The sequence below is a fragment of the Brachypodium distachyon genome, chromosome 1, assembly GCF_000005505.3.
Source record: "Brachypodium distachyon strain Bd21 chromosome 1, Brachypodium_distachyon_v3.0, whole genome shotgun sequence".
Classification (NCBI taxonomy): domain Eukaryota; kingdom Viridiplantae; phylum Streptophyta; class Magnoliopsida; order Poales; family Poaceae; genus Brachypodium; species Brachypodium distachyon.
The window spans coordinates 43,853,769-43,878,619 of NC_016131.3; the positions used below are offsets into that span (position 1 = coordinate 43,853,769).

The window sequence follows — 24,851 nt, forward strand, 5'->3', positions numbered from 1 at the left end:
TGGGACCAGTGGTTCCAGTCCGAGCAGCAGCTCTAGCACGAGGGCGTCGACGTGGACCCGCCCGCCGCCGTCAAGGAGGAGGAGGACGACGACAACGGCGCGCTCCAAGCCGCCATCGATGCCTCCAAGGAGAACGGGGCGCCGCCTGCGGACGGCGAAGGAGGAGCTCGGCCTGGCGCTGCACCTCAGCGCCCAAGAACGCGGTCCCGCCGCTCCAGTTGCACCTCCCCCGCCGCGGAGGAAGAACCTGCACCGTGGGGGGTGCAGGTCGAGGAGGAGAAGGATGACGTCGACGGGAGCTGGGTCTGGGAGGACGTGCTGTGGTCGACGTGGCATCGGCGGGAATAGGAGCAGTACCTGCTGCCGGAGGACGAGCAGATGACGGATCAGTCGCCGCCGGTGGAGTGCTAGACTCCCTCGTCGCCGCCCGTCATCGTCGTCAACACCGACTCCGAGTAGGATCGCTAGGATCCCTAGTTAGTATAGCAGTAGTACTACTTTTCATATTTTGTGTGGTAATTTTAGATTTGCATGTATAAACTATCTACTATTAATGCAACTCGTTTCTATCTTCTTCTTTTTTCCCGATTTGTGTCCTCCCTGGTGGGCGCACCACACGATCCAAACAGACAAAAGCCTTTTTACAGTCCGTCCCGCGATCCAAACGGACCAAAGTGGACAGAAAAATGGTCTGTTTGGTCGCCGTGCTTGAATTGCCCTTATCGTCCCTTATTTGCTTCAGTTTAAGCACAACGCGTTGCTATTTTTATTTGCCAAGTACTCCGCGGTGGTGAAACTAGATACGGTTGGACCAGCATACGAGCATATTACTACTTGCAAGTAGCAACATGTGAATTGCAGTCTGGTGAGAATGAAATGCCATTTGCCTACGAGGGCCCATTGGACAAATAACGCAAATGAACCTGATGGGGAAAATCCCAAGTTCTCGACTTCACTCATGGCGCTCGTTCACTTCAGAGCAGACAATTTTGATCTCAGTTTAAGGTGTCTTTTTTATGACAGGTTTACTGTGCGTTGTTAATTATATGTCCGCTCTCATTAAACATAAGCTTCCACAACTTTCCTTTTTCTTCAGATCAATAACCCTTTTTTTTTTCTGAGTATAGCTAGCAGTAGGAGTCTCAAATTCTACGTTCAGGTAGTATAAGTTCTGTTCATCCGAAAACTATTCAGTGTCTCCGTAAACAAACCTGCATACGACTTATATATTTTTTTAGATGAAAGGGGAGGGAAATCCCCCGGTCCGAATCTTTACTTATAAAAGAGGAGGCAATTGGCGTCGGCGGTCCATCACCTTTTTGCCTCAACTATCGTAAAAAAAAAAAAAAGCTTACCACCTCCTAACACAACAATTAAATCTTTTAAATAATTAAGATACAAATGATGTTTCATCGAAGCTAAGATAAAATGACATAAAAAAATTAATTCACGACCAATCTAATATGTTTTATTCGTAGTAACGCAAAGGACATTTAGCTAGTATATATTGAAACCACATCTCCAGTCATACAGAAATTTAAAAGACAAAAGGTCACATGCGACCAGAACAGGTTACCAGCAGCAGGCTAAACAAAGTGCCCAGGGCGAACGGCAAAATGCTCTACACATTGTGCCGCTTGACCCACAAAGTGCCAGATGAGACCACTGAAACTTGCACCAGGCTATTCTTCTCGTCACCCTTTGCAGACAGAGATAACAGGGAGGAGCAGTTGCCGGCCAGCATTTCTCGAGTCATAGGAGCAAAACCCAGGTCCTCGTGAATCAGCAAATGAAGTGGGGGTGCCTCAGCAGATTTGAGAGGCAAGAGCAGAAACAGTTTTCAGACTAAGCCACCATATCTGTTTTCAGATCAGAACATGGTCTATGGTTAGAAATCATATCGTTGCGACAATTCCATAAACTCCAGAGCACAGCTGCATTAATAGAGTTTAAGGAAGATAATTTCTTTTTCGCAATCCAACGACTAGAGATTGAGAGCATGTCTAAACCAACATCCTTATTGAAAAAAGAGGAAACAATTTTCCAGGTGGCCTTGGCCACAACACAATCGAAAAAGCACATGCTGGGTAGATTCATGTTCAGAACAGAAAAAACAATCGAGGTGCGTGTCAATATTCCTTTTCTTTAAGTTGTCCAGTCATGACCCTATTATTACTTACTAACCAGATAAAGAACTGAACTTTAGGAGGTGAGATCACGGACCAAATAGCTGGAATATGAACAGGCCGCACAACTCTGAAATTAACTTGTGGAATAAAGTCCTTTGGTAGAACATTTCCAGACTAGAGAATCTGGCTCATCTAGATAAACCACACTTCTTACGACTCATATTATCTTAAGCTAAGCTAAAATTCTTAATCAGCCCATAGACTTGATCACTTAAACCACAGCGCGTGACCGTCACTGATGTTTGGCTGGTCGGGGACGGGCAGAACCCCGTCTGTTCTTCGGTGACGGTCGGGACCGCGATCATGATGGTGTTCATCACTAACGGTCGCACTAGACCCGTTACTGATAGGCCGTGAGATATAGACTGTTTTGTAGTAGTGATACTCCTAAATAGCTGGGTTTTTTTTTTGAAACAGTGGGTCTCCCCACCGATTTCTATTAAAGAAACCGCCCAACGTTAATACAGCGTTTAGTTTTTGTCACAAAGCTAAAACAAGCTGCAGATTACAGGTAAAGGCCTCGATCAGCTCGATCAGGCATACATTGTATCTGGCAAAACGCAAAAGAGAGAGGAAGCCAGAGCACTATCCAGCAAACACCAGACAAACGCGCAATCACAGCTGTATTCGTCACAAACTGCTTCCTGTCATCAACCACCAAGGCGTCGACGTGTCAGCGTCCATCCATGACTTCGCGAATAAGCTTCCTCAACCACCCTTCTGATCTTGTGGACACCAACTTCAAAGATTCTTCGTTTTGGTTCTTTCTGCAGGATGTTCCTGGATATAAGAGTATTACACAAGGAGAAGATAATAGCTAAGGGATCACTTGGCATTTGTTGCCGGAAACAAGCGTTATTTCGCGTGCGCCAGATAGTCCAGGTCACTGCAGCTGCTCCTACCAGCATCAACTTCCTCTGACTCCCAAGGAAGGAGCTATACCAGGCCCCAAACAGATCTGTTGAATCATTCGGGGCTCTAGAGAAACCCAATGCACATAGGACCACATGCCATAAGAATCTGGACACAGAGCATTGGAACAGGAGGTGCTCCACCGACTCCTTCGAAGAGCAGAAGTGACATTGATCACTTCCTGTCCAGCCACGGCGAATCAAATTATCCTTTGTTAGTATATTATTTTTCAAAACCAACCAGAGGAAAATCCTGATCTTCAGGGGGATCTTCAGCTTCCACATGAAGCGATAGCTCACCACACTGCGAGATCTTAATTGCAGATATAGAGATCTGACAGAGAATTTCCCTGCTGACCTATCACCCAAGTAACAGAATCAGGTTCAGTTGTCAACTGTATCTCATCAACCATGGCACACATTCTATTCCATTGATCAAGAGTTTCATCATATAAGGTTCCTCTAAAAGTGATGAAGTTCCAGCCTTCCTCCTTAACTTTCTTCACAGTAACATGCTTTGTGAAGGTGATCCTATATAGCCTGGGGAACTGGGAGGCCAGGGAGCAATTGTTAATCCAAACATCTTCCCAGAACTGGGTCTTAGCTCCATCCCCAATCTTCCTAACAGAAAACTGTTGGAAAGTGTGATTAGCTTTCATCAACCCCTGCCAGAAATGTGACCCCCCCACCCCACTGCTCAGCTGTGAAAGCACCTTGGTCTGAAGATATTTCTGCTCAACATTGTTTTCCAAGTCCCTTGAGAATTCTCCAAATTCCAGAGCCACTTGCATAGTAGACTTATATTCATTGTGGTTAGATCCAGTATACCAAGCCCACCATAGTCCTTGGGGAGGCAGATTGTGGGCCAGTTCACAAGATGGTATTTTCTTTTACCATGATGTTCGTGCTACAACAACCTGGCTCTGAAGTAATCCAGATGCTTCACCACACCCTTAGGTGACTCCAGGAAAGATAGCATGTATAGTGGTACACTACTTAAGCAAGCATTATTCAATATAGTTCTGCCACCAATTGACAGAAGGTTACCTTTCCAACCAGCCAATTTCTTCTCCACTTTTTCGTCCGTAGACTTCCACCTAGAGCTGTCCAATCTCTTACTATCAACAGGAATTCCTAGATAGGAAATTGGCAGCTGGCCAATCCCACATGTAAAGATTTCATTGTACTGCTCATGCCTTTCCTGAGCTTTTCCCAGACAGAAGATCTCACTCTTATGGAAGTTAATTTTTAATCCAGAAATTTGCTCAAAGACACAGAGAATAAACTTGAGATTTCTAGCATTCACTAGATACTCCTTAAGCAAGAAAATTGTGTCATCGGCATATTGCAATATAGTCAGCCCGCCATCCACTAAATTTGGGACCAATCCTTCAATCAGCCCCTGACCTCGAGCCTTTTTTATCATCATAGCAAGTCCATCATTGCACCAGTGGCAGAGATAGGGGACTAGGGCCCTGCCCCCCCCCCCCCCCACCCCCCAAATAAGATTCAAAAATAGCGCCCTAGGTTGTGTATTTTTTGTTGTGACCCTAAGTTCATGACTAGCAAGTTGTTTTTGTTGCTCATTTACTCTTTACCTCCCGTGTCTGGTACGTTCATTGATGCTTGCTCATTTGGAATCGTGATGTGGGAGCTTCTTAGTGGTAATGAGGGTTATACGATTTGCATGAGGTCGCTATTACAAAGGCAAGCAATAGGTTTTTTTTAGGGGAAAAGGGGATTCAATTAACCACAACATTTTCTGGGTTGCAATCATCTAACACAAGCTGATTAATAGCTACTGGCAGGTTCTCCGTCCAAACACGTGACACACCTTGGTCAACAACTAAAGCAGCTAGCTTATGCGCTACAGTGTTTCCCCTTCTTCCGATTTTCTCAATGCTACACGCCTGATGCCCAGTGAATCAAGCCTTGATGTCGTTGTAGACAGAGAATAGCCTGGTCTCTTTCCTTCCTTCCTTCCACCTGGACCGAGCTGACCACAGAGAGGCAGTCGGGATCTCCCACGCGTCAGCAAGCAGCAGGCCTTCCCTGCAGGCCTTGGCCTCCACCTCTTCCGCATCTGAGCATCTGCCTAGAGAAGTAGGTTTTATTGATCATTGTATTCACATGTTTTATAGTTGTTCTTCTCCAACACGCTACCATATGTCCTCATCAGCCTAGTGTTGTGTATAACCTTTTCCATTGATGATAAATTTGGATCACGAGCAACACATCACGGCCTCAAGTAAATAGGAGTAGAGATGCAATCCATTGAATTGATATGATAACTCATGTGGTTAACAAATCACTGATTCCCAATTGTCAACCAGCGACGTATATAAAAGCAGTCATTTTATTTTCCCTTTACGATATCTAATGGTATTTGTAAATTGTTGTTACTATATTTTTAGCTAGACAGCATGGATGAAAAAGATCCTATCATCCAATCACATTCAAGAAATTTGATTCTTTGGCGTCCAGATTTGTGGTCTCCATATTCATGGGAATAAAGCTGACACCCGGAGTGGTTTACAACATTAGGCAACAATGGACAAGTGACATGTGCAATAATAGTGAACTCTTCATTTAGTCATCGACAGCAAAGCAATTTCTTTTATAGCACTTGATGTTTGATCATCATTAAGTATTGCCATTTGAATCTTGTCGTTTGTCTTTGTTTTGCCAATTAACTGATTATGCACCTGGTCTAAGCTTGGTGTTTCTTTCATACTACCTCCGTCTAAAAATACAAAGACATATTAGGTTTCCTTTCACAAAGGTTTTGGACGAAGGTACTACATGCGACACGAGTTAACATCAGCGGAGCTTGACAATAAAGACCGAGAGGTGTGTCAGGTTGATCAATTCTGCCTTTCTAACGATCTGAATTTCATTTCCGAATATTAATCTAATATCACGGTAAACACAACTTGCAAGCTATTATAAACGCCAAGTGGCATACCATGACCCAAATTTGAAGTTTCAATGTCGCTTCTATCTGTATATACCTACCATTGCTTTGATGCTTTTATAATAATATAGTTTTTATAAAAGGGAGACAAAAGCTTTTGCATTCTCGAATGCACACAATCAAAATTTCACTGAAAAAAGATGCCACACATCAAGACCGTACACATTACTCCCTTCTATCCATATTAATTGTCTCAAATTTGCCAAAATATGGATGCATTTATGCCTAATATGCGTCTAGATACATGTAATATTTCGACAATTAATATGGATCGGAGGGAGTAGCTTATAAACATAAGAACAAATCTAAAGGCTATCTTCTTTACACTAGCCTCACGACAACCTTCTTCTCGATCATCCACGACAAAACAATTTCCAGCGACAAAATTAATCAACCGACAGAAACATCAGATAAACACGAAGCTAGGTATTTCAAAGCAACGTCTTCAAGAAGGAACCGCCACCTATATATGTTGTTGTTGCCCAATCTAACCAAACATGTAGAAATAAAATGGGAGTAAATTTCACAGAATCACACCTTTTGTTGCAGCTGTCTCACAAAACCACGGTTGTTTGTAATAGTCACAAAACCACAACTTTTTGGACGACGGGTCTTAGAAAACCCTAATCTCATAAACTAAGGTGGTTGATGGTGTTTACAACAACTCGGGGCCACAACTTTTGGGGAATCAGTCGGATGGGGAATGCCGAGGGTTGCCCAAAACGGGGGTAATAGACCCCTTAACGGGTCGGGTTGGGTAGAAACTGACGTAGCGTCAAAAACGAGTCAGGAAAGATGACATGGCATCTGACTGGTGGGCCCAAAGTTGTCGAAAACACCATCAACCACTTTGATTTCCAAGATTAGAGTTTTTTCAGACCATTGCCACAAAAGTGGTGGTTTTGTGAGGCTATTACACACAATCATGGTTTTGTGAGACAACTATCACAAAAAGTGTGGTTCTGTGAAATTTACTAAAATAAAATCTCTGAAACGTAGTTTTCAGTCAAAGACACAAACCCACGTGGCCATGTATGTCAATGTTGCCTGATCCGGCGAAATCAAGGGATTTTACCCGGAGAAAGACGCGTGCAGTAATGGGCAAGCTTTGAGATTTTGGGAGGACCAATGGGTGGGAAGCTCTAGTTTGGCCACTCAATTTTGGGAATTATATTTATCTGTAATGAACAAAATGTGGTTATTTCTGACGTCTGGGATGGGAATGAACTAAAGTTTTGATGATAGAATGATGCATAAATGGTTTGAACTAATCAACATAATTGAAAGTGTGGTCCTCTCTGTGGATCAAGATCAATTAATTTGGAAGTTGCATAACTCTAGTGTATGCAATTTTCAGTCTTTATATGTTGTCATCAATTTTAGGGGATTGCCCCTATGTATATTCCTTCCATTTGGAAGCTGAACATTACCCCTAGAGTACATTTCTTTTTGTGGCTCTTATCTCATAATAGGGTGCTTACTAGAGATAATTTACACAAACGACAACACGTAGAAGATTAAACTTGCTTGATGTGTTGTGAACCTGAATCCTAGAACATTTGTTCTTCACCTGTGACATTACCGAACAACTATGGTATGAGATAGCAGATATGCTGGGAGGTTATATAGTTTCTTGCTATGAAGATGTTGCCAGATGGTGGCCTAGTAACGATAATCATGTTGTTTCTAATATAATATCCTCTGCTTTTACGTAGACGATGTGGAAATTTCGAAACGATCTTCATTTTGTTCGTGTAATTTGGTCGGTCTTCAGGTTATCTGGCCCCGGTTATTATGGTTGGTGAAAAGATGGAACGTGCTTTGTCCCAGGAAAAAAACTTGGTTAAATGGACAACTGCGTGATTGCTCTGGAGAACAAACTGCAAGAAGCCCCCAGGATCCTACTGTGCTGAAGAGGCGGAAACTGACTACTGTGCTGGTACCGGGAACACCCCAGGCTACTGGACCACGCCGAGTGCTGATCACCTGATGTCCTTGAGCTGGCGTGTGGATTCAGAAGCTGGATGTCAAAAATCTTGTTTTGCTATGCTTGTAGCTTGTTTGGTACTTTCTGCATTTGCTGTTGCGGTCGATCTTTTAGGATAAGTGCACTGTATTGAGCTGTCTGGACGTTAACGTGTAAGACCGTTGTTTCATTTTCATGAAAATGGAACGGGGCGGCGGGCCTTTGGCTCTAAAGACGCGTACATTTTTGCGCAATCCTTAGGCCGATATTTGTCATATCTATATCACCCATTTCGTGGATGCATGTATGGCTGCCCGCCTGCACGAGTCAAAGTCTGATGGAGTATTTTTTTTGTGAGAAAGCGTACCCCGTTAAGTTGGTACCACGATCGGACGGCCAGGCGGGGTGCATGCCATCTCTGCGGCCCTGGAGTAGTAACGAACAGCCGCCGCGGAAGGATGCCAGTATGCCGCTGCGCGCCTCCGCCCGCCTTTATAAGTACCGGACACTTGACCATTGGCCTCCTCTCTCTCGCCCGAGCAGACCGCTCCCACTCCCCCTTGTAAATTAACCACAGCAGTATTCCTCGCTGCCACTGGGTGCAGCCGGTCGGACATGGCGAACCAGGACGTGGTGTTCCCGCCGGACATGGGCGGCATCGGGGCGGCCCGCGCGCTCTTCGCCTGCCGCGGCGCCGCGTCGACGCTCCGGAGCGCCCACCTTGGCAGGCAGGGCCTGATCCCCGGCACCGTCGACGACGAGTATCGCGCCCCCCGCCCGTCCACCAGCAGCAGCTGGGTCGTCGAGGCCATCCGGGCGTCCTCCCCGGCCCGCTCCCCCGCCGTCGAAGAGCACGCCGCCTGGACGGTGAGTTGAGAGTTTGCCTGCACTTGCGTGTCGTGGCACTTTTGAGTATATCAGTACTTCAGTACGTAGTACTACTAGCGTTTAACGGTTGCCCATGCATATGTGCAGAGGAGGCACCCGTCGGCGCTGGGCAGCTTTGATCAGCAGATCGCGTCGGCGGCCGAGGGGAAGCAGGTGGTCGTGTTCATGGACTACGACGGCACGCTCGCCCCCATCGTCGCCGACCCCGACATGGCCTTCATGAGCAACGAGGTCAGTCATCACTCGGATGCGCCAAAAGCTGAAGCAGAAGTCCAAACAAACAGGCCTTAGCCTACCGTGCGCACGAGCTAATTCTTTGCGCTGGCTGACACGTACGTACGCACGCGCATATTCCAGATGAGGGAGGCGGTGCGTGATGTCACGAAGCACTTCCCGGCGGCGATCGTCACTGGCCGGAGCGTCGACAAGGTACACAGCTTCGTTGGCCTCTCCGAGCTATACTACGCAGGCAGCCACGGCATGGACATCAAGGGCCCAACCTCCAAGGTACGCCATAATCTAGCTCCTCATCTCTTAGCCCAACTAGCCAACTTGCCATGCATATAGCCCAACGTACACCCTTATTTCCATCTTTCCAATCATTTTTGCTTGATTCCATTTGCTACTCGCTACTCGGTTAATTTCCAGGACACGACGGCGGCGGCGGTACTCCTGCTGCAACCTGCTCGCGAGTTCCTCCCGGTCATCGCCGAGGTTAGTTAGTTGAGCCATGCCATGCATGACGAACGGCACATGTCACTGTCATGTGCAACGAGTTTAACCTTTAATTTTGCACCTTTTGTTGTCCGATGTCAGGCTTACGAGGCGCTGGTGGAGAAGACCAAGGGCACGCCTGGGGCCAGGGTGGAGAACAACAAGTTCTGCCTCTCCGTGCACTTCAGATGCGTTGACGAAAATGTATAATTAGAAGTAAACCAATCAAATTAACAAGAAGGTTTTAAAAGCTAATCAAATCCTGACCTGACGTGCATCAATCACCGATCTCAAACTGTAGAGATGGAGTCCATTGGCCGAGCAGGTCAAGGCCGTGCTTCGGGACTACCCCGATCTGAAGCTCACCGAAGGCAGAAAGGTGACTCATTTTGAGTGATTCCGTTCCCCCATGATCAATCATGGAGTTAATTAGTGCTCAATCAACTCACTTAACTGAGTCTGCATGCGTGCATTTTAACTAACTTACTGCAGGTTTTGGAGATCCGGCCGTCTATCATGTGGGATAAGGGCAAGGCTGTCGAGTTCTTGCTCCAAACGCTCGGTAAGTTCATACTTGCCGCCTCCGTCGTCTTCCTCCCTCTTCGTTATGGCCGTCACCATCGCCGACGCGATCATGGCCGTGTCATCGCGTCGCGTGGGCGATACCGCAGGAGTAGATACCCTGTCTGGCCAATTTATATAGGAGTATATGTATATGACGAGGTACGATTTGTTTGTTTGTTGTCCCCCATGTCTAGGATTCGACGGCCGCAGTGACGTCCTGCCGGTGTACCTCGGGGATGACCGGACCGACGAGGATGCTTTCAAGGTGCTGCACAAACCCAAAAGAATTATCAAGTCTACATATTGTACTGTCTTTAATTTGCTTGCTACCGACCTGGTGATGGCATTGGTTTTGTCTGTTCTAGACTTAGTATTGCTATACATTTTTTGTGTTACAAAATGAAATATGTTTGTCAATTAGGTGTTGGGAAAGAGAGATCATGGTGTAGGCATTCTTGTCTCCAAGTGCCCCAGGGAGACCAATGCCTCGTACTCTCTTCAGGACCCCACCGAGGTACATATCGATGCATAGCATGCAACGGATAACTGCTTAACTTAACTATCCATTGGTGATTGCGATAAGCGTGAGATAAACGAAGCAAGAAGCTGTAACTAACTTGGTTCTTGTTGTTTTCTTCAGGTCCTGGAGTTCCTTCTCCGACTGGTACAGTGGAAGTGCCGACCATCTTCGTCGGCGATGTGTGCAAGGGTTTAGGGGCAGTGACGTGCGTACAGATCTCAAAGCTGACTCTGGCTCTGATTTCTCAAGAAGTTGGAGCATGTTTAATTAACTAGTCGGTTAGTTAATTAATAGTAACGCCTTGTTATAACCCTCCTATGTACGTATCATGATCACCTCACTCGATTTGTACCAAGCTGCCTCGCCACCCTTAACTCAGCCCAAGAGACTGGTGGTTCATCCCTGTATGACGAGTGATCTGTTGATGCATGACTGTGACCAGGTCATTACAGTAAAATGTAACTTATATATAAGAACCAATGGATAATAATTACTACGTGATCCAATCACAAATTGAGTTTTAGGTAGAAAGCATATGAATGTGAATACTTTTCTGATGTGCCAAGAGTTAATAATTACATGTTGTATCAATTATTTTCCAAACTGCCAACACACATTTTTTGTTTACCATATCGTTTTCCATTTTTCTTTATGTCTGGCTGCGCGGTGAACTCGCCGAGGCAAAGACAATGTTGATGTCAGTGTCACACAATAAGGGATCAGAGTGAGGCATGAAGTGTCAGCCACTATCAACATGGAGCAAAGATGGAAGAAGATAGAGAGAATTGACGTAGTACCACTAGTAAAAACCAACTATTCCGAAATACCATTAAAAAAACCAAGTGTGCCAAAATACCACTACCATCTCAGGTTTTCATGCCACCATACCACTATAAGTAATAGAGCCTACCAGCACTAACGGCACCAACCGAATTCCAACAGCATCCTGGCAGAGTTTCATGTTATTTTGATAGACTGTGGACAACATTTTGCTGCACGTCACTGCACAAATCAGGAATCAAAACTAGGTCACTGCACAAATCAGGAATCAAAACTAGGTCTGCGATTACCTCAATGTGGCCGGCGCGGCAGATCGCTTCTGTGGCTCGCGATGGCGGAGAACCGCGCGGTGGGGCCAGCAGGGAAGAAGACGGCAGCGGCAGCAAGAGGAAGGGCCAGGAGCCACGCATGGAAGTGAGTGGCGGCGAAGCTTGGTGGTGGCTGGGTGTGACGCCATGGCTTGCGGCTGCGTGTGAGCTGGGTGAGGAAGAAAGACAATGTGTGTGTTCAGCTTAGAACGGGGGGTAATTTTGTGAACTACAAAAATGGCAAGCTCAACTACACTCTGACTGTCAATCAACTGAGGACAGTGGTATGGTAGCATGAAAACCTAAGATGGTAGTGGTATTTTTGGCACACTTGGTTTTTGTAATGGTATTTTGGAATAGTTGGTTTTGACTAGCGGTACTCCGTCAATTCTCTTAAGAAGAGAGGGTCAGGGGGTTTCCGGGTTAGGGTTTTGGGGTGGGTGGGGAACTGGCGATGGTGTGGTTTATTCACACGAGTTGAATGAGAGCCGGTGCGGCGGGTAGCGCGAGGCAGCATGTTGGATTATTGTACAAATAATGCTTCCAAATCTTGAATAAATGCTTTCTCAGTTTTATATCTGGAATTCATAGTTAGAAACAGAGAATATAAGAAAATTTGATTATTGTACATACTCCATGCGATGCCCATATACAGCTAAATTTCACAATTAATTCTACACGAAATTAGAAGGTGAATTTAGGAATATATTTATTTATATTATATAAATTAAATATTAAAATATAGGAAAATTTAAAACATTTTATACATATTCCATACAAGATCAATAAATAGCTAAATTTTGAAACAAAGATAATATCAGCCATAAAAATATGGAATGGAGAATATAAGAAATATGCAATTCAACTGTGCTCGATAACATGGAGACAGAAACATGCCTAAGTTACCAATATGTATGAAATACTCAGATGTATTAACATGCATAGATTTGGCTGTATGAAAAGAGGACAGACGTGAGCAGAGGCATGCCAGTCTTCTAGTCAGATATAATTCTGCAAACTGTTATATCTTGCGACTGAGTTTAATTCTGCAACTGTAAGCCGTAACAGTTTAGTTTAAACTTCTAGTCAGATAGTATAACCGTGCTAGATCTTTTAGGTTTAAAACAAGTTTACCTTCGAACATCTGTTCTAGATTTCAGCACAAACAAAAGAATTAACTGTATCATGATTCACGAAGTACATCACTATTTTATTATCTCTGTTAAGGAAGCTGCAGTAATTATTACCAGTACAGAAACACAACCTCAAATATAGCATGACCACAGCTTTGATACCAAGTTTATTTTTCGACTGATACATACGGATGTAACAGAATTGGGTCAGAGACAAGACTCACTCCTTCCCCAGAAGGGCAAGGAGCATGCTCTCATAGTCACCAGAGGTGTCTCCTGCGACTGCCCGCTCCAGGGGAACGCTGTTTCTCTTCTGGTATGCCTCCTTTATCAGCTTCAGGTCCACCTCGGCACGGGTTGTTATGATCCTAGTAAGGGAGTTCTCATCTGTTCCTGTCCCTGCAATGGCCAACCTGATAACCTTCTCAAAGTACCTATCAGGGCAAGTGAAGCACCGTATAACTGCCCTCAGGGTTTTAAGGAACTCATCTTTGGGGTCAGCCTTGAGATCCTGTAAATAGCAGAAATTGTTTCAAAGAAGGCCATGGAAGCATAAACAAATCTAGAAAGAATTGGTTAAGTCTGATCATGACAAGATATGTAGAGTATAAGAACAAAGCTGAAGAACGCAGAGGAGACAACATCCACATGATTTATTTTGGTAAAATTCAGCTGAGTTCTAACAGCAGAATAACATATTGAGCCTGAATACACCTTTCAGACCGAGAAGGTAAATCTAATTGCTGATTACTTCCAGAATTTGAAGAGTTGAAGTAGCATTAGCACAGATCATGACTCATGTCTCATGTGTAACTGACATACAATATGATGACTGAATCTAACTATAATAGAATACAATGCAGAGCAAAGATAAGTACAAGTTCCTTTCTTTTTAACCAGAGTCTAGACATCTCAATCAAATAATAAAGCAGAAGAGAATTAGCCAGTTAATTAACAGGAAGTCAGGCAGAAACCGTAGGTATAACATCCTGATTTTCAACAAAAAAGGGAAACAAAGCAGGGCGTAAGATCTGTGTGCACCTTAGTGATTGGGTGACCAAATGCATCATTGTAATGATTGAATGTTGCAAGCAGCTGAGCTTTGCTCCTAGTTGTGAGGATTCTGATGATCTCATCATCACCATAAGCCTTATGCTCAATCTTCTCATGCAGTATTTTGGCTTCTGAATGGGCCAACCTTGTGTTGACCTCTGGCCCCTCGTAGCGGTATGAGCTAACAAGTGGCACCAAAAGCTGAAAACGAAGAAAGAAAGTTCAGGTCTCCATTTACCAATATTATCCATGTTAGCACTACTTTTCTTAGTTCAAAACTCGAGGTAGCGTAAATGAAATGGATGCCAAATAAGAAAGTAAATTAGTCTGAAATAATTGTGCCATCTTCTAAAGTAGCATATCGTGGTAATGTTCATGCATATCAAGCTTGTTTTAAAGAATAACACCTCCAAAATGAGAAAATGGTATGCGGCTACATAACAAAAGTCAACACTGCATTCTGATTTGATTGGAATGTAGGGTAAAGGGATCTGAGACTGCATTTTGGAATTTTAAATTTCATAACCTCAGATGCAACATAGAAAGAACAATTTCATCAGAGTTTTTGGGAAACAAGAACAAAATCTTCCATAGAGGTATCCATAGTAATATTCATATCAGTGAATACATTTAGATCCATAAACATTATTGCGATTTCATTACGGTGTCGGCTGGGTAGCAAAGGCATTGAAAGTGATAGCACATTTCGGAACAGATTTCGAATTAAACATAGTACCAAAACAATGCCATTGAAAAACCTTGGACTTCTACAAACTTCAATGCAAAATCAGTAGAGGTCACATTTCACATGGTATAGAAGCTCGAACTAACATTAGAAAAAATAGGGTGAGAATATCAAGGTTTGCACGGTCCATTTCAGCCATGATGAAGTCAGCGGACGGCAAAATTATTCTGAATTCATAAGGACACACCACATGGCAGACCATGGTATCAGGAGTGATCGTAAATAAAGAAGATGCGAACTAACGAGACAACGCACTACCTTGCGGAAGGCGCCGGTGACGTGAGCGGCGACATCCTCCTCGAGCGACCGCTTGAAGCGCTCATGGTACGCCTGCCTGACCGCGAAGAGCTGCCCGGACCCGCGCGCGCACGCGATCTCGACCAGCACAGGGCTCCCGGGGTGCCACTTCTTGGCCCCCTCGTTGGCGAGCACCGCGTCCCTCTCCGCCGGGTCCAGCGTCCACAGGATCACGGCCCTCTGAACCCAATCCCATCCAGCCACAACAAACCAGAACACACGATCAGACAGAGATCTGGAAAAGGCTCGGGGTTTATGCAAAGGAAAGGCTCTATGCTGGACGGTGAGTTGCTGTTACCTCGAAATCGCCAGAGATCTCGTCGGTGATGCTGCGCAGGAGCTCCTCGCCGTACGTCTCGGCGTAGGCGCGGCGGATGGCACGGCGCTGCGCAGCGTCGCGGTGGCCCAGGATGGAGATGATCAGCGCCTCGTTCGTGCCCCACCCTGCACGCGTGGCGCAACAACATCAAAACAGAACAGATCAGGCGATCGCGGCACGTCATCGAGAAAATCACACACGGAGAAATGGGGAAACGGGGGAGGGAATCGATGTGCGGGAGTACGCCAGCAAAGCATACCTTGGAAGGCCTTGCGGAGCTGCTCGCAGTCGTCGGTGATGGCCGGGACGGAGGAAGGGACCGTGAGCGTCGCCATCGGCGCTTTGCTTGCCGCTGCCGGGGACTGGACGCAAATGCGGGATCTCGAGGGATTGCGCGTTTCTGTAGCTCTGGACGAGGGGTACTAAAATGCGGGGAGGAACGCGGCCGGACGAGGGGTTTAAGGAAAGTTATTAGTTGGTGGGTGCCGTGTAAATTACTAGTGGAGGAGCAGTGACGAATCTGATCTGGATTTGTATGGGCGCGTACTGCAAAGGGGCCGGCCTGTGTATTCTGGGAAGATCTCGAGTCTTAAGGGCTAAGTCAGCTAAGTCTAATCTAATGGAAATGTGTAATTTTAGCGTAAATTGGGATGGTGCTGCAGTGGTCGTATACAGCTAATAGCTCCCCTCCATCTTAAAAAATGACATAAAAATGGTCCTAGATCATCCAAGGAAGCGAGCGATCGAGTGGTGTCAGTGAAGGCATGTGTTCGGGTAGTAGTTCCTCCTCTCTTTTTTCTCGTTTTTTTGGTTCCTTCTCTTTTGGACTGCACTGGTTTGGATGGACATGAAAAAAACTGTCTACGGTCAAGTGCGCTGGGCTGCTCCAAGTGGCAGATCAAGAAGCGACCCGTTTAGTGGTCAAAAAAAAATAAAAAAAAAGAAGCGACCCGTTTATGCCATGGGCTCACGCACTTGACCTTTGGGCCTGGGCCATCCTGGGCCTTCCGAGACCGACCGACCGAATGTTCCAGTCCCACTTGCCGGTCTCGCACGGCGCGGCGCCTGGCGCCCGCCCCAAGCGAAGCCCCTTCTTCCCTGCCGCGTGGCAACCGCCGGGAAAGCAAGCAAACCAGACCGGGCACCTCACCAAGACCTCACTTGTCCGCCCCCCGAAATCCACCACTCCGGCATGCACCGCTTCCCCCTCTCACCCAACCTCGACCTAGTCCCAAACCGAAATCCTTCTCGATCCCAGCAGCAATCGAAGGAGGACGACGACGAAGCCGGGGTGTCCATGGTGACCTGACCCCCTCGACTGGTCCCTAAGATCGGCGCCGGTCGCGGAGAGCAGCGATGGGGTACCTGCCGTCGCTGGGCGGCAAGGCGGCGCACCTGGTGTCCGACCTCGCCACCGTCATCCTCAACCCCGTCTCCGGCCACGAGCGGGAGCCCTGCTCCTACCTCCCTGTGAGCAACCCCCCTCCCATCTCTTCCCTCTGTAGGTTTCGCCCTCCGCGACTCAATTAGCCAATTCTTAGGGTTTATGGGTTGCGAGCAGAGAGATGACATCTGCATGTTTCTGTACTACGCGCCTACGCGGTGCCCCATTTCTTAGGATTTATGGCCTCCTTTGCCGTTGTGCTGCTAATCGTGATGGCAGACTCAGTCTGCTAATCGTGATGACAGACTCAGTCACCCGTGTGATAAATTGTATCTGGATGTTTTAGGTTTGTTGTTCTCTAAACATAAACTTTTCAATTTGGAGTTGATCTCTATAAGTAAACTATAGTAATAGCGTGTGTCCGGCCAGCCAATCGATGGTTTTGGATTAATAAGTGATGTCTAATCCAGTTCTACTATAGGTATTTCGGAGAACCCTGAGAGAATTTTTTTTACTTAGATTGGTACCTGTTTTGCGTTTGCTGAACAGTGCTGTGTTGTGCTGAACTTATTTTATAATCTTCCGCGGGGAAATTAACATGGACATCAGCATTCTTTTGTTACCAAACAAAGAAATAGGTAAAACTGGTTGAAGCAGGTGGATTATCAATACAAAACGCAGCCTGATTGTCCATTTTAAGGTGTTACGGTATTTGGATTTGTCCGTTTAGAATTATTTGTTGCAATGAGTGACTGGCTAATGGCAGATCGTCAAGTGCCAAAGGCTATGGTTTAATGGGAAAAGATTATGATCCCCATCATGCTGTAACCTGTTAGGCTGTTTGTTTGTTGGAGAATGTATGTTTCCACTTTCCACTCCCTGGGTGAGCACCTCGGTGGGGATCAAACTCAGGGGACAATGCTTGTGCACCTCTTCACTCCACTGCCCGCAAGTCATCCAAGTTTTGTTTGTATGATAGGTTTGTGAAACAAATAAACTTAACCTGGTTTATGACAAATTGTTTATGAGCAACTGGCACTAGAATGGGAAATACACACTGTTAATCATTTTATAGGTGCTTAAAGTTCATCTCTATCTTGTAGGAGGCCACTGAAGGGCAGGAAAATCTGTATGATTGTGAAGATTCTGAAATTCCTGGGCCAGATACATCTTCCTTCCGAGCATTTCTGATGTCATTCATGTCCTCATCAAGCTCCAGCAATGATTCGATGGAGATCATACCTGAGCAGAATCTGGATATGGAATACCCAACTTTAACACCTGTTGGGAGGGGAAACAAGGAAAGGAAAGGGTTACTTAGTAGAGGCAAGCATTCTGTCGGGAAGATTTTTAGCAAGGCAGGTAGACTTGGTGGTTTCAGACAAAAACCCAGCCATGGCATTAAGAGTGAAATAGCAAGTCAAACAGAGTCAGTTTCTGTTGGTTTTGATCCTAAGAGATCAATGGAGTCTGCTTCAAATGATAAGTTGCCAACTATGTCTGAACCATCGATGCTTTTGTCAGAAACGATGCGAACTGTTCTTTATACATCTCTTCCTGTTCTTGTTCAAGGAAGGAAATGGATGTTGGTCTACAGGTTATCTCTCCAGACCAAATATGACCTCGTTATTATCATTTTGGCCAACATTTCATTCTTTGATGTCTACGTTCATAATGGTGCAGTACCTGGAGGCATGGAATATCATTGTCTACTCTGTATAGAAGGAGCATGCTTTGTGCTGGTGATTCACTTCTGGTATGCCGCATGCTGTGCTTTTGTGTAGCTTTCACGTTTCGCGCCCTTGAATGCAATGTAGTATTTTTATGTAGTATCAAATGCCACATCATACATGATTTGTCCAGTACTCAAGTATCACTGCTAACTAACCGGTACATGATGCAACATCATGTCAATACAGCATTCTCCCAAAAAGTAAAGTCAGAACTACCCTCATTCCGGTGGTGCAAAGTCAAAAACCTGTAATATCATTTCACAGAACCAGATGTTTTCCATATTTTAAGATTACTAGTAAGATGCCCGTGCACTGCTACGGAATATAAGGAATAGTTGAGTATTATTTTCATTCGTGCTTTGCTACGGGATCCTAACACTCTCTTAAAGTATTTCATTCGGATCATTGACATCATCTCAGATGTGATATTTTGACAATGAGGTAGTAATAAAATAAGCTGAGATATGACTTGAAACATGATGAGATATTTCGAGTAATCATCCGAGGTCATATATTTAACGGGTTAATTGTCAAATTACTGTCCCCAAGAGCAGAATGCCCTTGTAATTTCTTGAAGCAAACTGGTAGCTTCAATTTTGGGAGTGCTTAAAGACTATAGGTTAACACAAGGAAATAAGGAATTCAGTCCCTAAAATTTCAGCATAAATCTTTCACCACACGTCGACACGAAGTTCATATTGGTTTGCCAAATAGTTCACAGGAGATATCAAAAAGTTAAATGGATAGACTCCCAACACAGCTTGTATTGGTTTGAGTACAGACTCCCAATTCATCAAACAGATGCTTCAATACCAACCCTCGGTGCACATCCCATTCAACACCTTGAGTCTCTATTCCAGACATGGTGAAAAAAAAAAGCAAACTCTGTTTAGCCATCAGAGGCAAGTCCTGCAAGCAGCTCCATGCCATTGACGATTTTTAGTTGAGAATAAAGCAACTCGCCCTCCTATGTCCTGGTGGCACACAATGAAACTGTTATGTTATCACAAAGCCGCTCCCGAATTGTCCTATTGCTGAGATGATGTTAGCCACAAACCGGGGAATAAAAAATTTACAACAGTCTATATTAACATATAAATACCCCTATCAAACGGTTTATGCAAAAAAAATGCATTCTAGCAACTATGTGGTTCTTTGGCACTTTTGTAAGGCCGTGCTAACATAACCATTCATCAAAAGTCTTTTTCCCCAGGTTTCTGATCTGCACCCTCTGTGGTTCAGCGAGCACCTCCCTGACCCAACAACGGAAACATGATGAAAACATGTATAAACATGCCTCAAGTTTCACTGAGCCTCCAATATTTTCCTAGCATTCACAGGGCAGTTTGGCCTTGTGGTATCCCTAGGAAATATAAGTGCAGTTTGTTAATCCCTATGTACCAAGGCATGAGTTCCCCTCTGGCCTCTACAGACATAGCCATAGTTGAGTTTTAGTTAAGTTTCATTGAAGTGGATTAAAGAAAATCGATCTTCTTGTTTAGTTAATCAGTAATTGCCTCCTCGCCAAAAAAAATCTTTGTAATCTCATCATATAAACTAAACCAGATTACTTCATACCCTACAAATGACAAAAAAATAACATTCATGCCATATAATCCATATCGGAAAGTAGTGCTCCCTCCAGCCGGAATTACTTGTCGTTGATCTAGTACAACTTTGTACTAAATTTGAGACAAGTAATTACGGCCGGAGGGAGTATATCTGTTCTTCATGTCTTCAAAAACCAAACTAAAATGGGATGAATCAGTCACATGCACACACTCCTTTTACATTACCACGACTTTTCTCTGAAAATCTTGACCTCTCATTCAGCATGGAATTTTCCTTCATCAGGACCTGTTCTCTGCTAAATGATAGTCTGATATGCACAAAAGTTCTTTAACCTGTACATATATTTCACGTTTGATATACATAATCAGGTTTCACAAGCAAGTCTTATCAAGTTTTATCTGACACACAACAGTTATGAGCTTTTTATGTAAAAGATAGTTTGATTGTAAGCCAAAGAATTCATGTATTGTAGGATAGTTCTAAAGGATTTAGTGAATAGTGATAGCAATGCTTACCGGTTAATGAGTGAAGGAAGGCCATTCATCAAAAGTTGCATCCTAAATGATTTAAGATAGTAATGCTTACAAAAGCCACATGTGTTAGTCCTATCTTAACTGGTTAATTAACTCAAAAGACTTTACATGAGAATTACATTTACAGGACTACCTAAAGCTATAGAGAAAAAAATATTACCCTGAGAAACGTTTCCATTGAAAATCAAATACTCCCTCCGTCCAACAAAAGATGTCTCAAGTTTCTCAAAATTTGAATGTATCTAGACATGACTTAGTGTATAGTGTATATATGCATTTAAATTTAGTCAAAGTTGAGACATCCTTTGTTGGACGGAGGGAGTAATAATTTACCTGCTATATGGCGGCAATGAGAAAAAATAAACCTGACAAATATTTTTCAATCAATTGCAGTTCAGACTGAGAAAACAACATTTGGTGAGCACCTAGAGCTTAAAAGGAATTAACTTCTATATCACTGCAGCTAGTAAGAACTTGACTTAGCAATATTAGGGCAGCCAAGCAAAGGATCAGACCTTTCACTGACGGAGGAGGCGGAAGCGGTGGCGAACTCACTTGCACCGGTGGTGGAGATGAGCCAGCTCAGTGGCTGCGTGTTCTTCCGCCGGGCGAGGGGCAGGGAGCCGGAGCCTGCTGCATCGGCACCTACCGAACGGCAACTCACCGGCGCCGGCGACCTCCCTTCTCCTCTCCCTGCTCGCTACTCCTTCTTGGTCTGGTCAGGTCGGCGCCTGGAGGATCCTTGCCAGCTGCGTGGCCTTCTACAGATGAGAGAGGAGGGAGGCGCGGTGAGGGGAGGCTCCGGGTGAAGGGAGGCACATGCTGGGTTGGCTAGGGCAGAGGGAGACAGGGAGGCACCGCGAAGGGAGACCGGCGGCTGCCCAGGGGCGAGAACTCGGATCGGATGTGATTTGATAATGCTTGAATTCGGGATAGGGAGTGGAAGGCACGAAACGGAGCGCTGAGGGCAAAAAGGTCCCACATGTAAGAGAGGGAAAGGGTGGTGACGTACCGCCACCACCAAATGGCTCCTTTATAGGAGTTAAAGAGTTAAGATGTGTTATACGGTGGACCGTGGAAACGTTGATAATTCGCTTCCAATACTATTCAGCCTGTCGAGAGATGCTAACTTGATTTTTATATTATCAACTAGCTAAATGCACGTGCATTGCAACATGATTAAAGTATATATTACATACATGAGTTGTTTTAAATATTTATGTGATCATATTTTCCAAATCTATGCTAAATAAGAGTTCTCCCAAAATATTTTATTTGAGAAAATAATTATCTCAAAAGTATACGTCAAACCAATTAAATTATATTATAATCAAAAGATCGTGATATATATATGTACCACATTGAATGGGTGGCAATTAAGTGATGATCATCCATCAAGCTAAGGAGCAGTCTTGATACAACTCGAAAATCTGTACAAGTGTAAATATTATTCAAGTTAGTAAGTTACTACTTGGGTTGTGGAAACTTGAATCCCATGCCAGAACTATCGTGAAACTATTTGTGCATGCCAAATTTCCCCCACACGATATGTTTGGTCCGAGTCTCCAAGCAGATGAGCACCAAACTTGCTTTGGTTGCATCTGACACTTTCCAGCAATGTTCTATCCAACATTGATCGTGTCTGCCTGTTCAAATATAGCTTACTTCGGCGATAGTACAATGTTTTATACTCCAACTTTTCTGTCTGCACAATCCAATGGAGTAAAGGTTCAGGTTGTTGGAAGCTCAAAACATGGCAGCATCCTATGAAGCTATGAACACAAGTTAGCTATATTTCTGGTTCCAATTTATGTGTGAGCAGCATAGACCAAAAAAATTGCCTCCCACGCGAACAAAAATAGAGGGAATGAATTGATAACATAGTTTTTCTACCTTCAGGCTTAGAGTGCCATTGGACATTGCAGATCTGGGAGTTTGTAGTTATAGAAATTGCTGTATCACATTGTAGGTACCGTATTTGTTTTGGTTAGGCATAGAGCTTCTCGTGATTTTCGTATAATCTGTTGCTGATGTCGACTTTCTAATTTGTGCTGTGACAGGTGGTTGGGGATAAACAGGGAGCAGTTTTTGGTGGTTTGGTCGAGGCCCCTTTGCAGCCGATCATTCAACGGAAGTATCAGGTTCCACTTCCACGTCTATTCTGATGATGTTTCTTGGATGTGTGTTATACCTTACAGGCTTACACTGATTTGAGCTTACATTTAATCTTTCAGGGGAGCAACAACTGCTTCGTTTTCACCAATGTGGTTGGCCGGCCAGTTATATATCGTCCTACAGGTACTTCATTTATCTATTTTAATTGGATTTGCATGGGGGCATGGAAAACAGAAAATACACATTTTTTCTGCATTTGTCTCCATCTCTTTAACAACTAGGTGTTAAAACCTCTTGGGCGTCCTTTTTTATAAGTTGTTGTTGATCCAATTGTAATTGATGTTTCTCTAAAGAAAATGCTGTGGTAATATTGTTGTTCTATTACTGGGATCCATCGCATCTCTAGAAGTGACTATCAGTTGTCTTGCTCTTTGCCTTCCTTGCTTCCTTAGGATTACTGTTAAATTTTCAATTGCAGGTGCTAATAAGTATTTCACATTTTGCTCGCCCGATTATTTGGCAATGGGAGGTGGTGGTCACTTTGCACTGTATCTCGATGAAGACCTGTAATCTCTATCCTTCCCTTATTGTCACGCATAACTTCTATTTTCTGATTCATGTTATGTGTTAGTAAGCATGTGCCTTTTAAACTCTTTTTTTGAGTGTCTACCGAGTTAGCATTCTATACCATATCTCACATGTGACATTCACTGTTCTGTTGATCTTTGCAGTCTGAATGGTTCAAGTTCCACCTCAGAGACATTTAACAATCCATGCCTATCACGGTCCCAGGACTTTGAAGTCAAACATATCGAGGTACATGATTATTATTATGCATATACTTTAATTCTTATCATTTATATTTCCTCAAGTGAGACTTGTTGAGACTAATAACACGTCAAATGCAGTTGTGGGGCTTCGTCAATGCTTCTAAGTATGATGAGGTGCTCACGCTCTGCCGCACCGAGAAACCTGGAATTTGGAATTTGTGACTGTTCACGTTTCATAACTTTCTGAGCTCGTAGATACTTGAAGCCAGTCCATGCCGGTGACTTGTACAGTTTCGTAAGTACAGAAGTTTTAGATTGACTGGAAGTTGTAAAGCAAAACGTCAGTAGGAAAACAGGTTCGCTAATGGATTCCTAGGTGAAACAAAAGCAACTTAGCCGCAAATATTGTCCTGTATTCTCTTGCCAATATTGTAGAAATAACTGCAGTTTTTTTTCTTTTTCGAACAGCAGTGAGGAATTTGTTATTTCGTTGTGGAATGGTCATTAGCACCTTTGGTCCTGCATGGGCATGGGCTAGCAAAATAAAAATAAATAATAAGTGTTGTGATTTGAGTCGATCATATTATTTCAGTCGACCCTACAATTGCTCATCTTGATTCTGACATTTGTTAAATCTGATATCTTCTATATCTAAGTAGGAGGGACCCACTAATTGATTTCGCTTAACATGCAAGCATGTCATGTCATCACAGCATTAATGTGTTCACACCTATTTAGTAAAAACTCATATATTTTGCACATCCATGTTATTTCATGTCAAGTTTCTACAATACAATTTCATCGTATGTTTTCAATTTTGGATAATCTTTCGTTGCTAAACAATTTGACTGAGGTATGTTAACTAAAAGTTTTCGCAACAACACGTGGGTTCTGGAAAAGGAGGGAGTTCTTTGTGTGGCCAGCGGTTGCCTCTCCTTTCTTTGTTTTCTTGCCCTGACGGCTGCCGCTCCCTACTCAGTGGTAGTCCTCTCGTTCTTGTTGACGATGATTCAGTGAAAAAAGATGTGACACCCTCGCCAACTCTCCTCGTGGAAGGAGCTCTCTCTGCGAGAACATGCGGGAAGAGTGCATAATGCTGTTCTCCATGAGAACATGTAGGAAATGGCGTATGGTGATCATTGATAGCGGTAAAGAAATACATATTGCTCATCTCGTGTTGTAAACATGTTTTCTTGAACTTGGACTCAGACACGCATAGTGTTTTTTTTTCTAGAATATGACACGCATAGTGTGGGATGCAAATACAGATGTTATTGTTCAAAAATAGTGAATTGATCAAGTATAGCTAGTTTTGGTAATGAATATTTAGCCGGGTCTAACATAAAAACATAAAACCATGGACAACGTCATGCATAAATCAAG

At 44.1% G+C, this 24,851-nt stretch overlaps 3 protein-coding genes across 5 annotated transcripts; 2 read left to right on the forward strand and 1 right to left on the reverse strand.

Moving 5' to 3' along the window:
- Window positions 1–8,588: 8,588 nt before the first annotated feature.
- LOC100841489 (probable trehalose-phosphate phosphatase 8) lies at window positions 8,589–11,232 on the forward strand. Its single transcript, XM_024457999.1, has 10 exons — window positions 8,589–8,907; window positions 9,016–9,159; window positions 9,286–9,435; window positions 9,577–9,642; window positions 9,745–9,846; window positions 9,944–10,021; window positions 10,135–10,204; window positions 10,401–10,471; window positions 10,628–10,720; window positions 10,847–11,232. Exons 1-10 carry the CDS (start codon window positions 8,656–8,658, stop codon window positions 10,919–10,921), a joined length of 1,101 nt encoding a protein of 366 aa, XP_024313767.1. The 5' UTR covers window positions 8,589–8,655; the 3' UTR covers window positions 10,922–11,232.
- Window positions 11,233–12,981: 1,749 nt separating this feature from the next.
- On the reverse strand, window positions 12,982–15,816 carry LOC100841794 (annexin D1). Its single transcript, XM_010229541.3, has 5 exons — window positions 15,621–15,816; window positions 15,341–15,486; window positions 15,004–15,222; window positions 13,989–14,201; window positions 12,982–13,458 (listed from the first exon to the last, which is right to left on the reverse strand). The coding sequence occupies exons 1-5, from the start codon at window positions 15,694–15,696 to the stop codon at window positions 13,168–13,170; spliced, it is 945 nt and encodes a 314-aa protein (XP_010227843.1). The 5' UTR covers window positions 15,697–15,816; the 3' UTR covers window positions 12,982–13,167.
- A 653-nt stretch (window positions 15,817–16,469) lies between these two features.
- On the forward strand, window positions 16,470–24,049 carry LOC100840193 (oxidation resistance protein 1). 3 transcript variants are annotated; one of them, XM_014897850.2, is made up of 9 exons: window positions 16,473–16,831; window positions 17,582–17,724; window positions 17,849–18,342; window positions 18,429–18,501; window positions 22,644–22,724; window positions 22,818–22,881; window positions 23,177–23,264; window positions 23,430–23,514; window positions 23,607–24,049. In XM_014897850.2, exons 3-9 carry the CDS (start codon window positions 17,936–17,938, stop codon window positions 23,688–23,690), a joined length of 882 nt encoding a protein of 293 aa, XP_014753336.1. In that variant the 5' UTR covers window positions 16,473–16,831; window positions 17,582–17,724; window positions 17,849–17,935; the 3' UTR covers window positions 23,691–24,049. The 3 variants fall into 3 exon arrangements, 2 of the variants coding, with proteins under 2 accessions (XP_003564068.1, XP_014753336.1); XM_003564020.4 differs by lacking the exon at window positions 17,582–17,724 and having other exon boundaries at window positions 16,472–16,831; XR_002962104.1 differs by lacking the exons at window positions 17,582–17,724; window positions 23,177–23,264 and having other exon boundaries at window positions 16,470–16,831.
- Window positions 24,050–24,851: the final 802 nt, after the last annotated feature.

Bases quoted from the DNA above. Each gene is read 5' to 3' on its own strand.
- LOC100841489 (XM_024457999.1), top strand. From the start codon at position 8,656: ATGGCGAACCAGGACGTGGTGTTCCCGCCGGACATGGGCGGCATCGGG. The intron at 8,908-9,015 runs GTGAGTTGAGAG...GCATATGTGCAG, and splicing joins AAGAGCACGCCGCCTGGACG to AGGAGGCACCCGTCGGCGCT. The intron at 9,436-9,576 runs GTACGCCATAAT...GTTAATTTCCAG, and splicing joins TCAAGGGCCCAACCTCCAAG to GACACGACGGCGGCGGCGGT.
- LOC100841794 (XM_010229541.3), bottom strand. From the start codon at position 15,696: ATGGCGACGCTCACGGTCCCTTCCTCCGTCCCGGCCATCACCGACGAC. The intron at 15,223-15,340 runs GTAACAGCAACT...GATTGGGTTCAG, and splicing joins AGATCTCTGGCGATTTCGAG to AGGGCCGTGATCCTGTGGAC. The intron at 13,459-13,988 runs GTGCACACAGAT...TGCTATTTACAG, and splicing joins TTGGTCACCCAATCACTAAG to GATCTCAAGGCTGACCCCAA.
- LOC100840193 (XM_003564020.4), top strand. From the start codon at position 16,718: ATGGGGTACCTGCCGTCGCTGGGCGGCAAGGCGGCGCACCTGGTGTCC. The intron at 16,832-17,848 runs GTGAGCAACCCC...TCTATCTTGTAG, and splicing joins AGCCCTGCTCCTACCTCCCT to GAGGCCACTGAAGGGCAGGA. The intron at 22,882-23,176 runs GTACTTCATTTA...TTTCAATTGCAG, and splicing joins AGTTATATATCGTCCTACAG to GTGCTAATAAGTATTTCACA.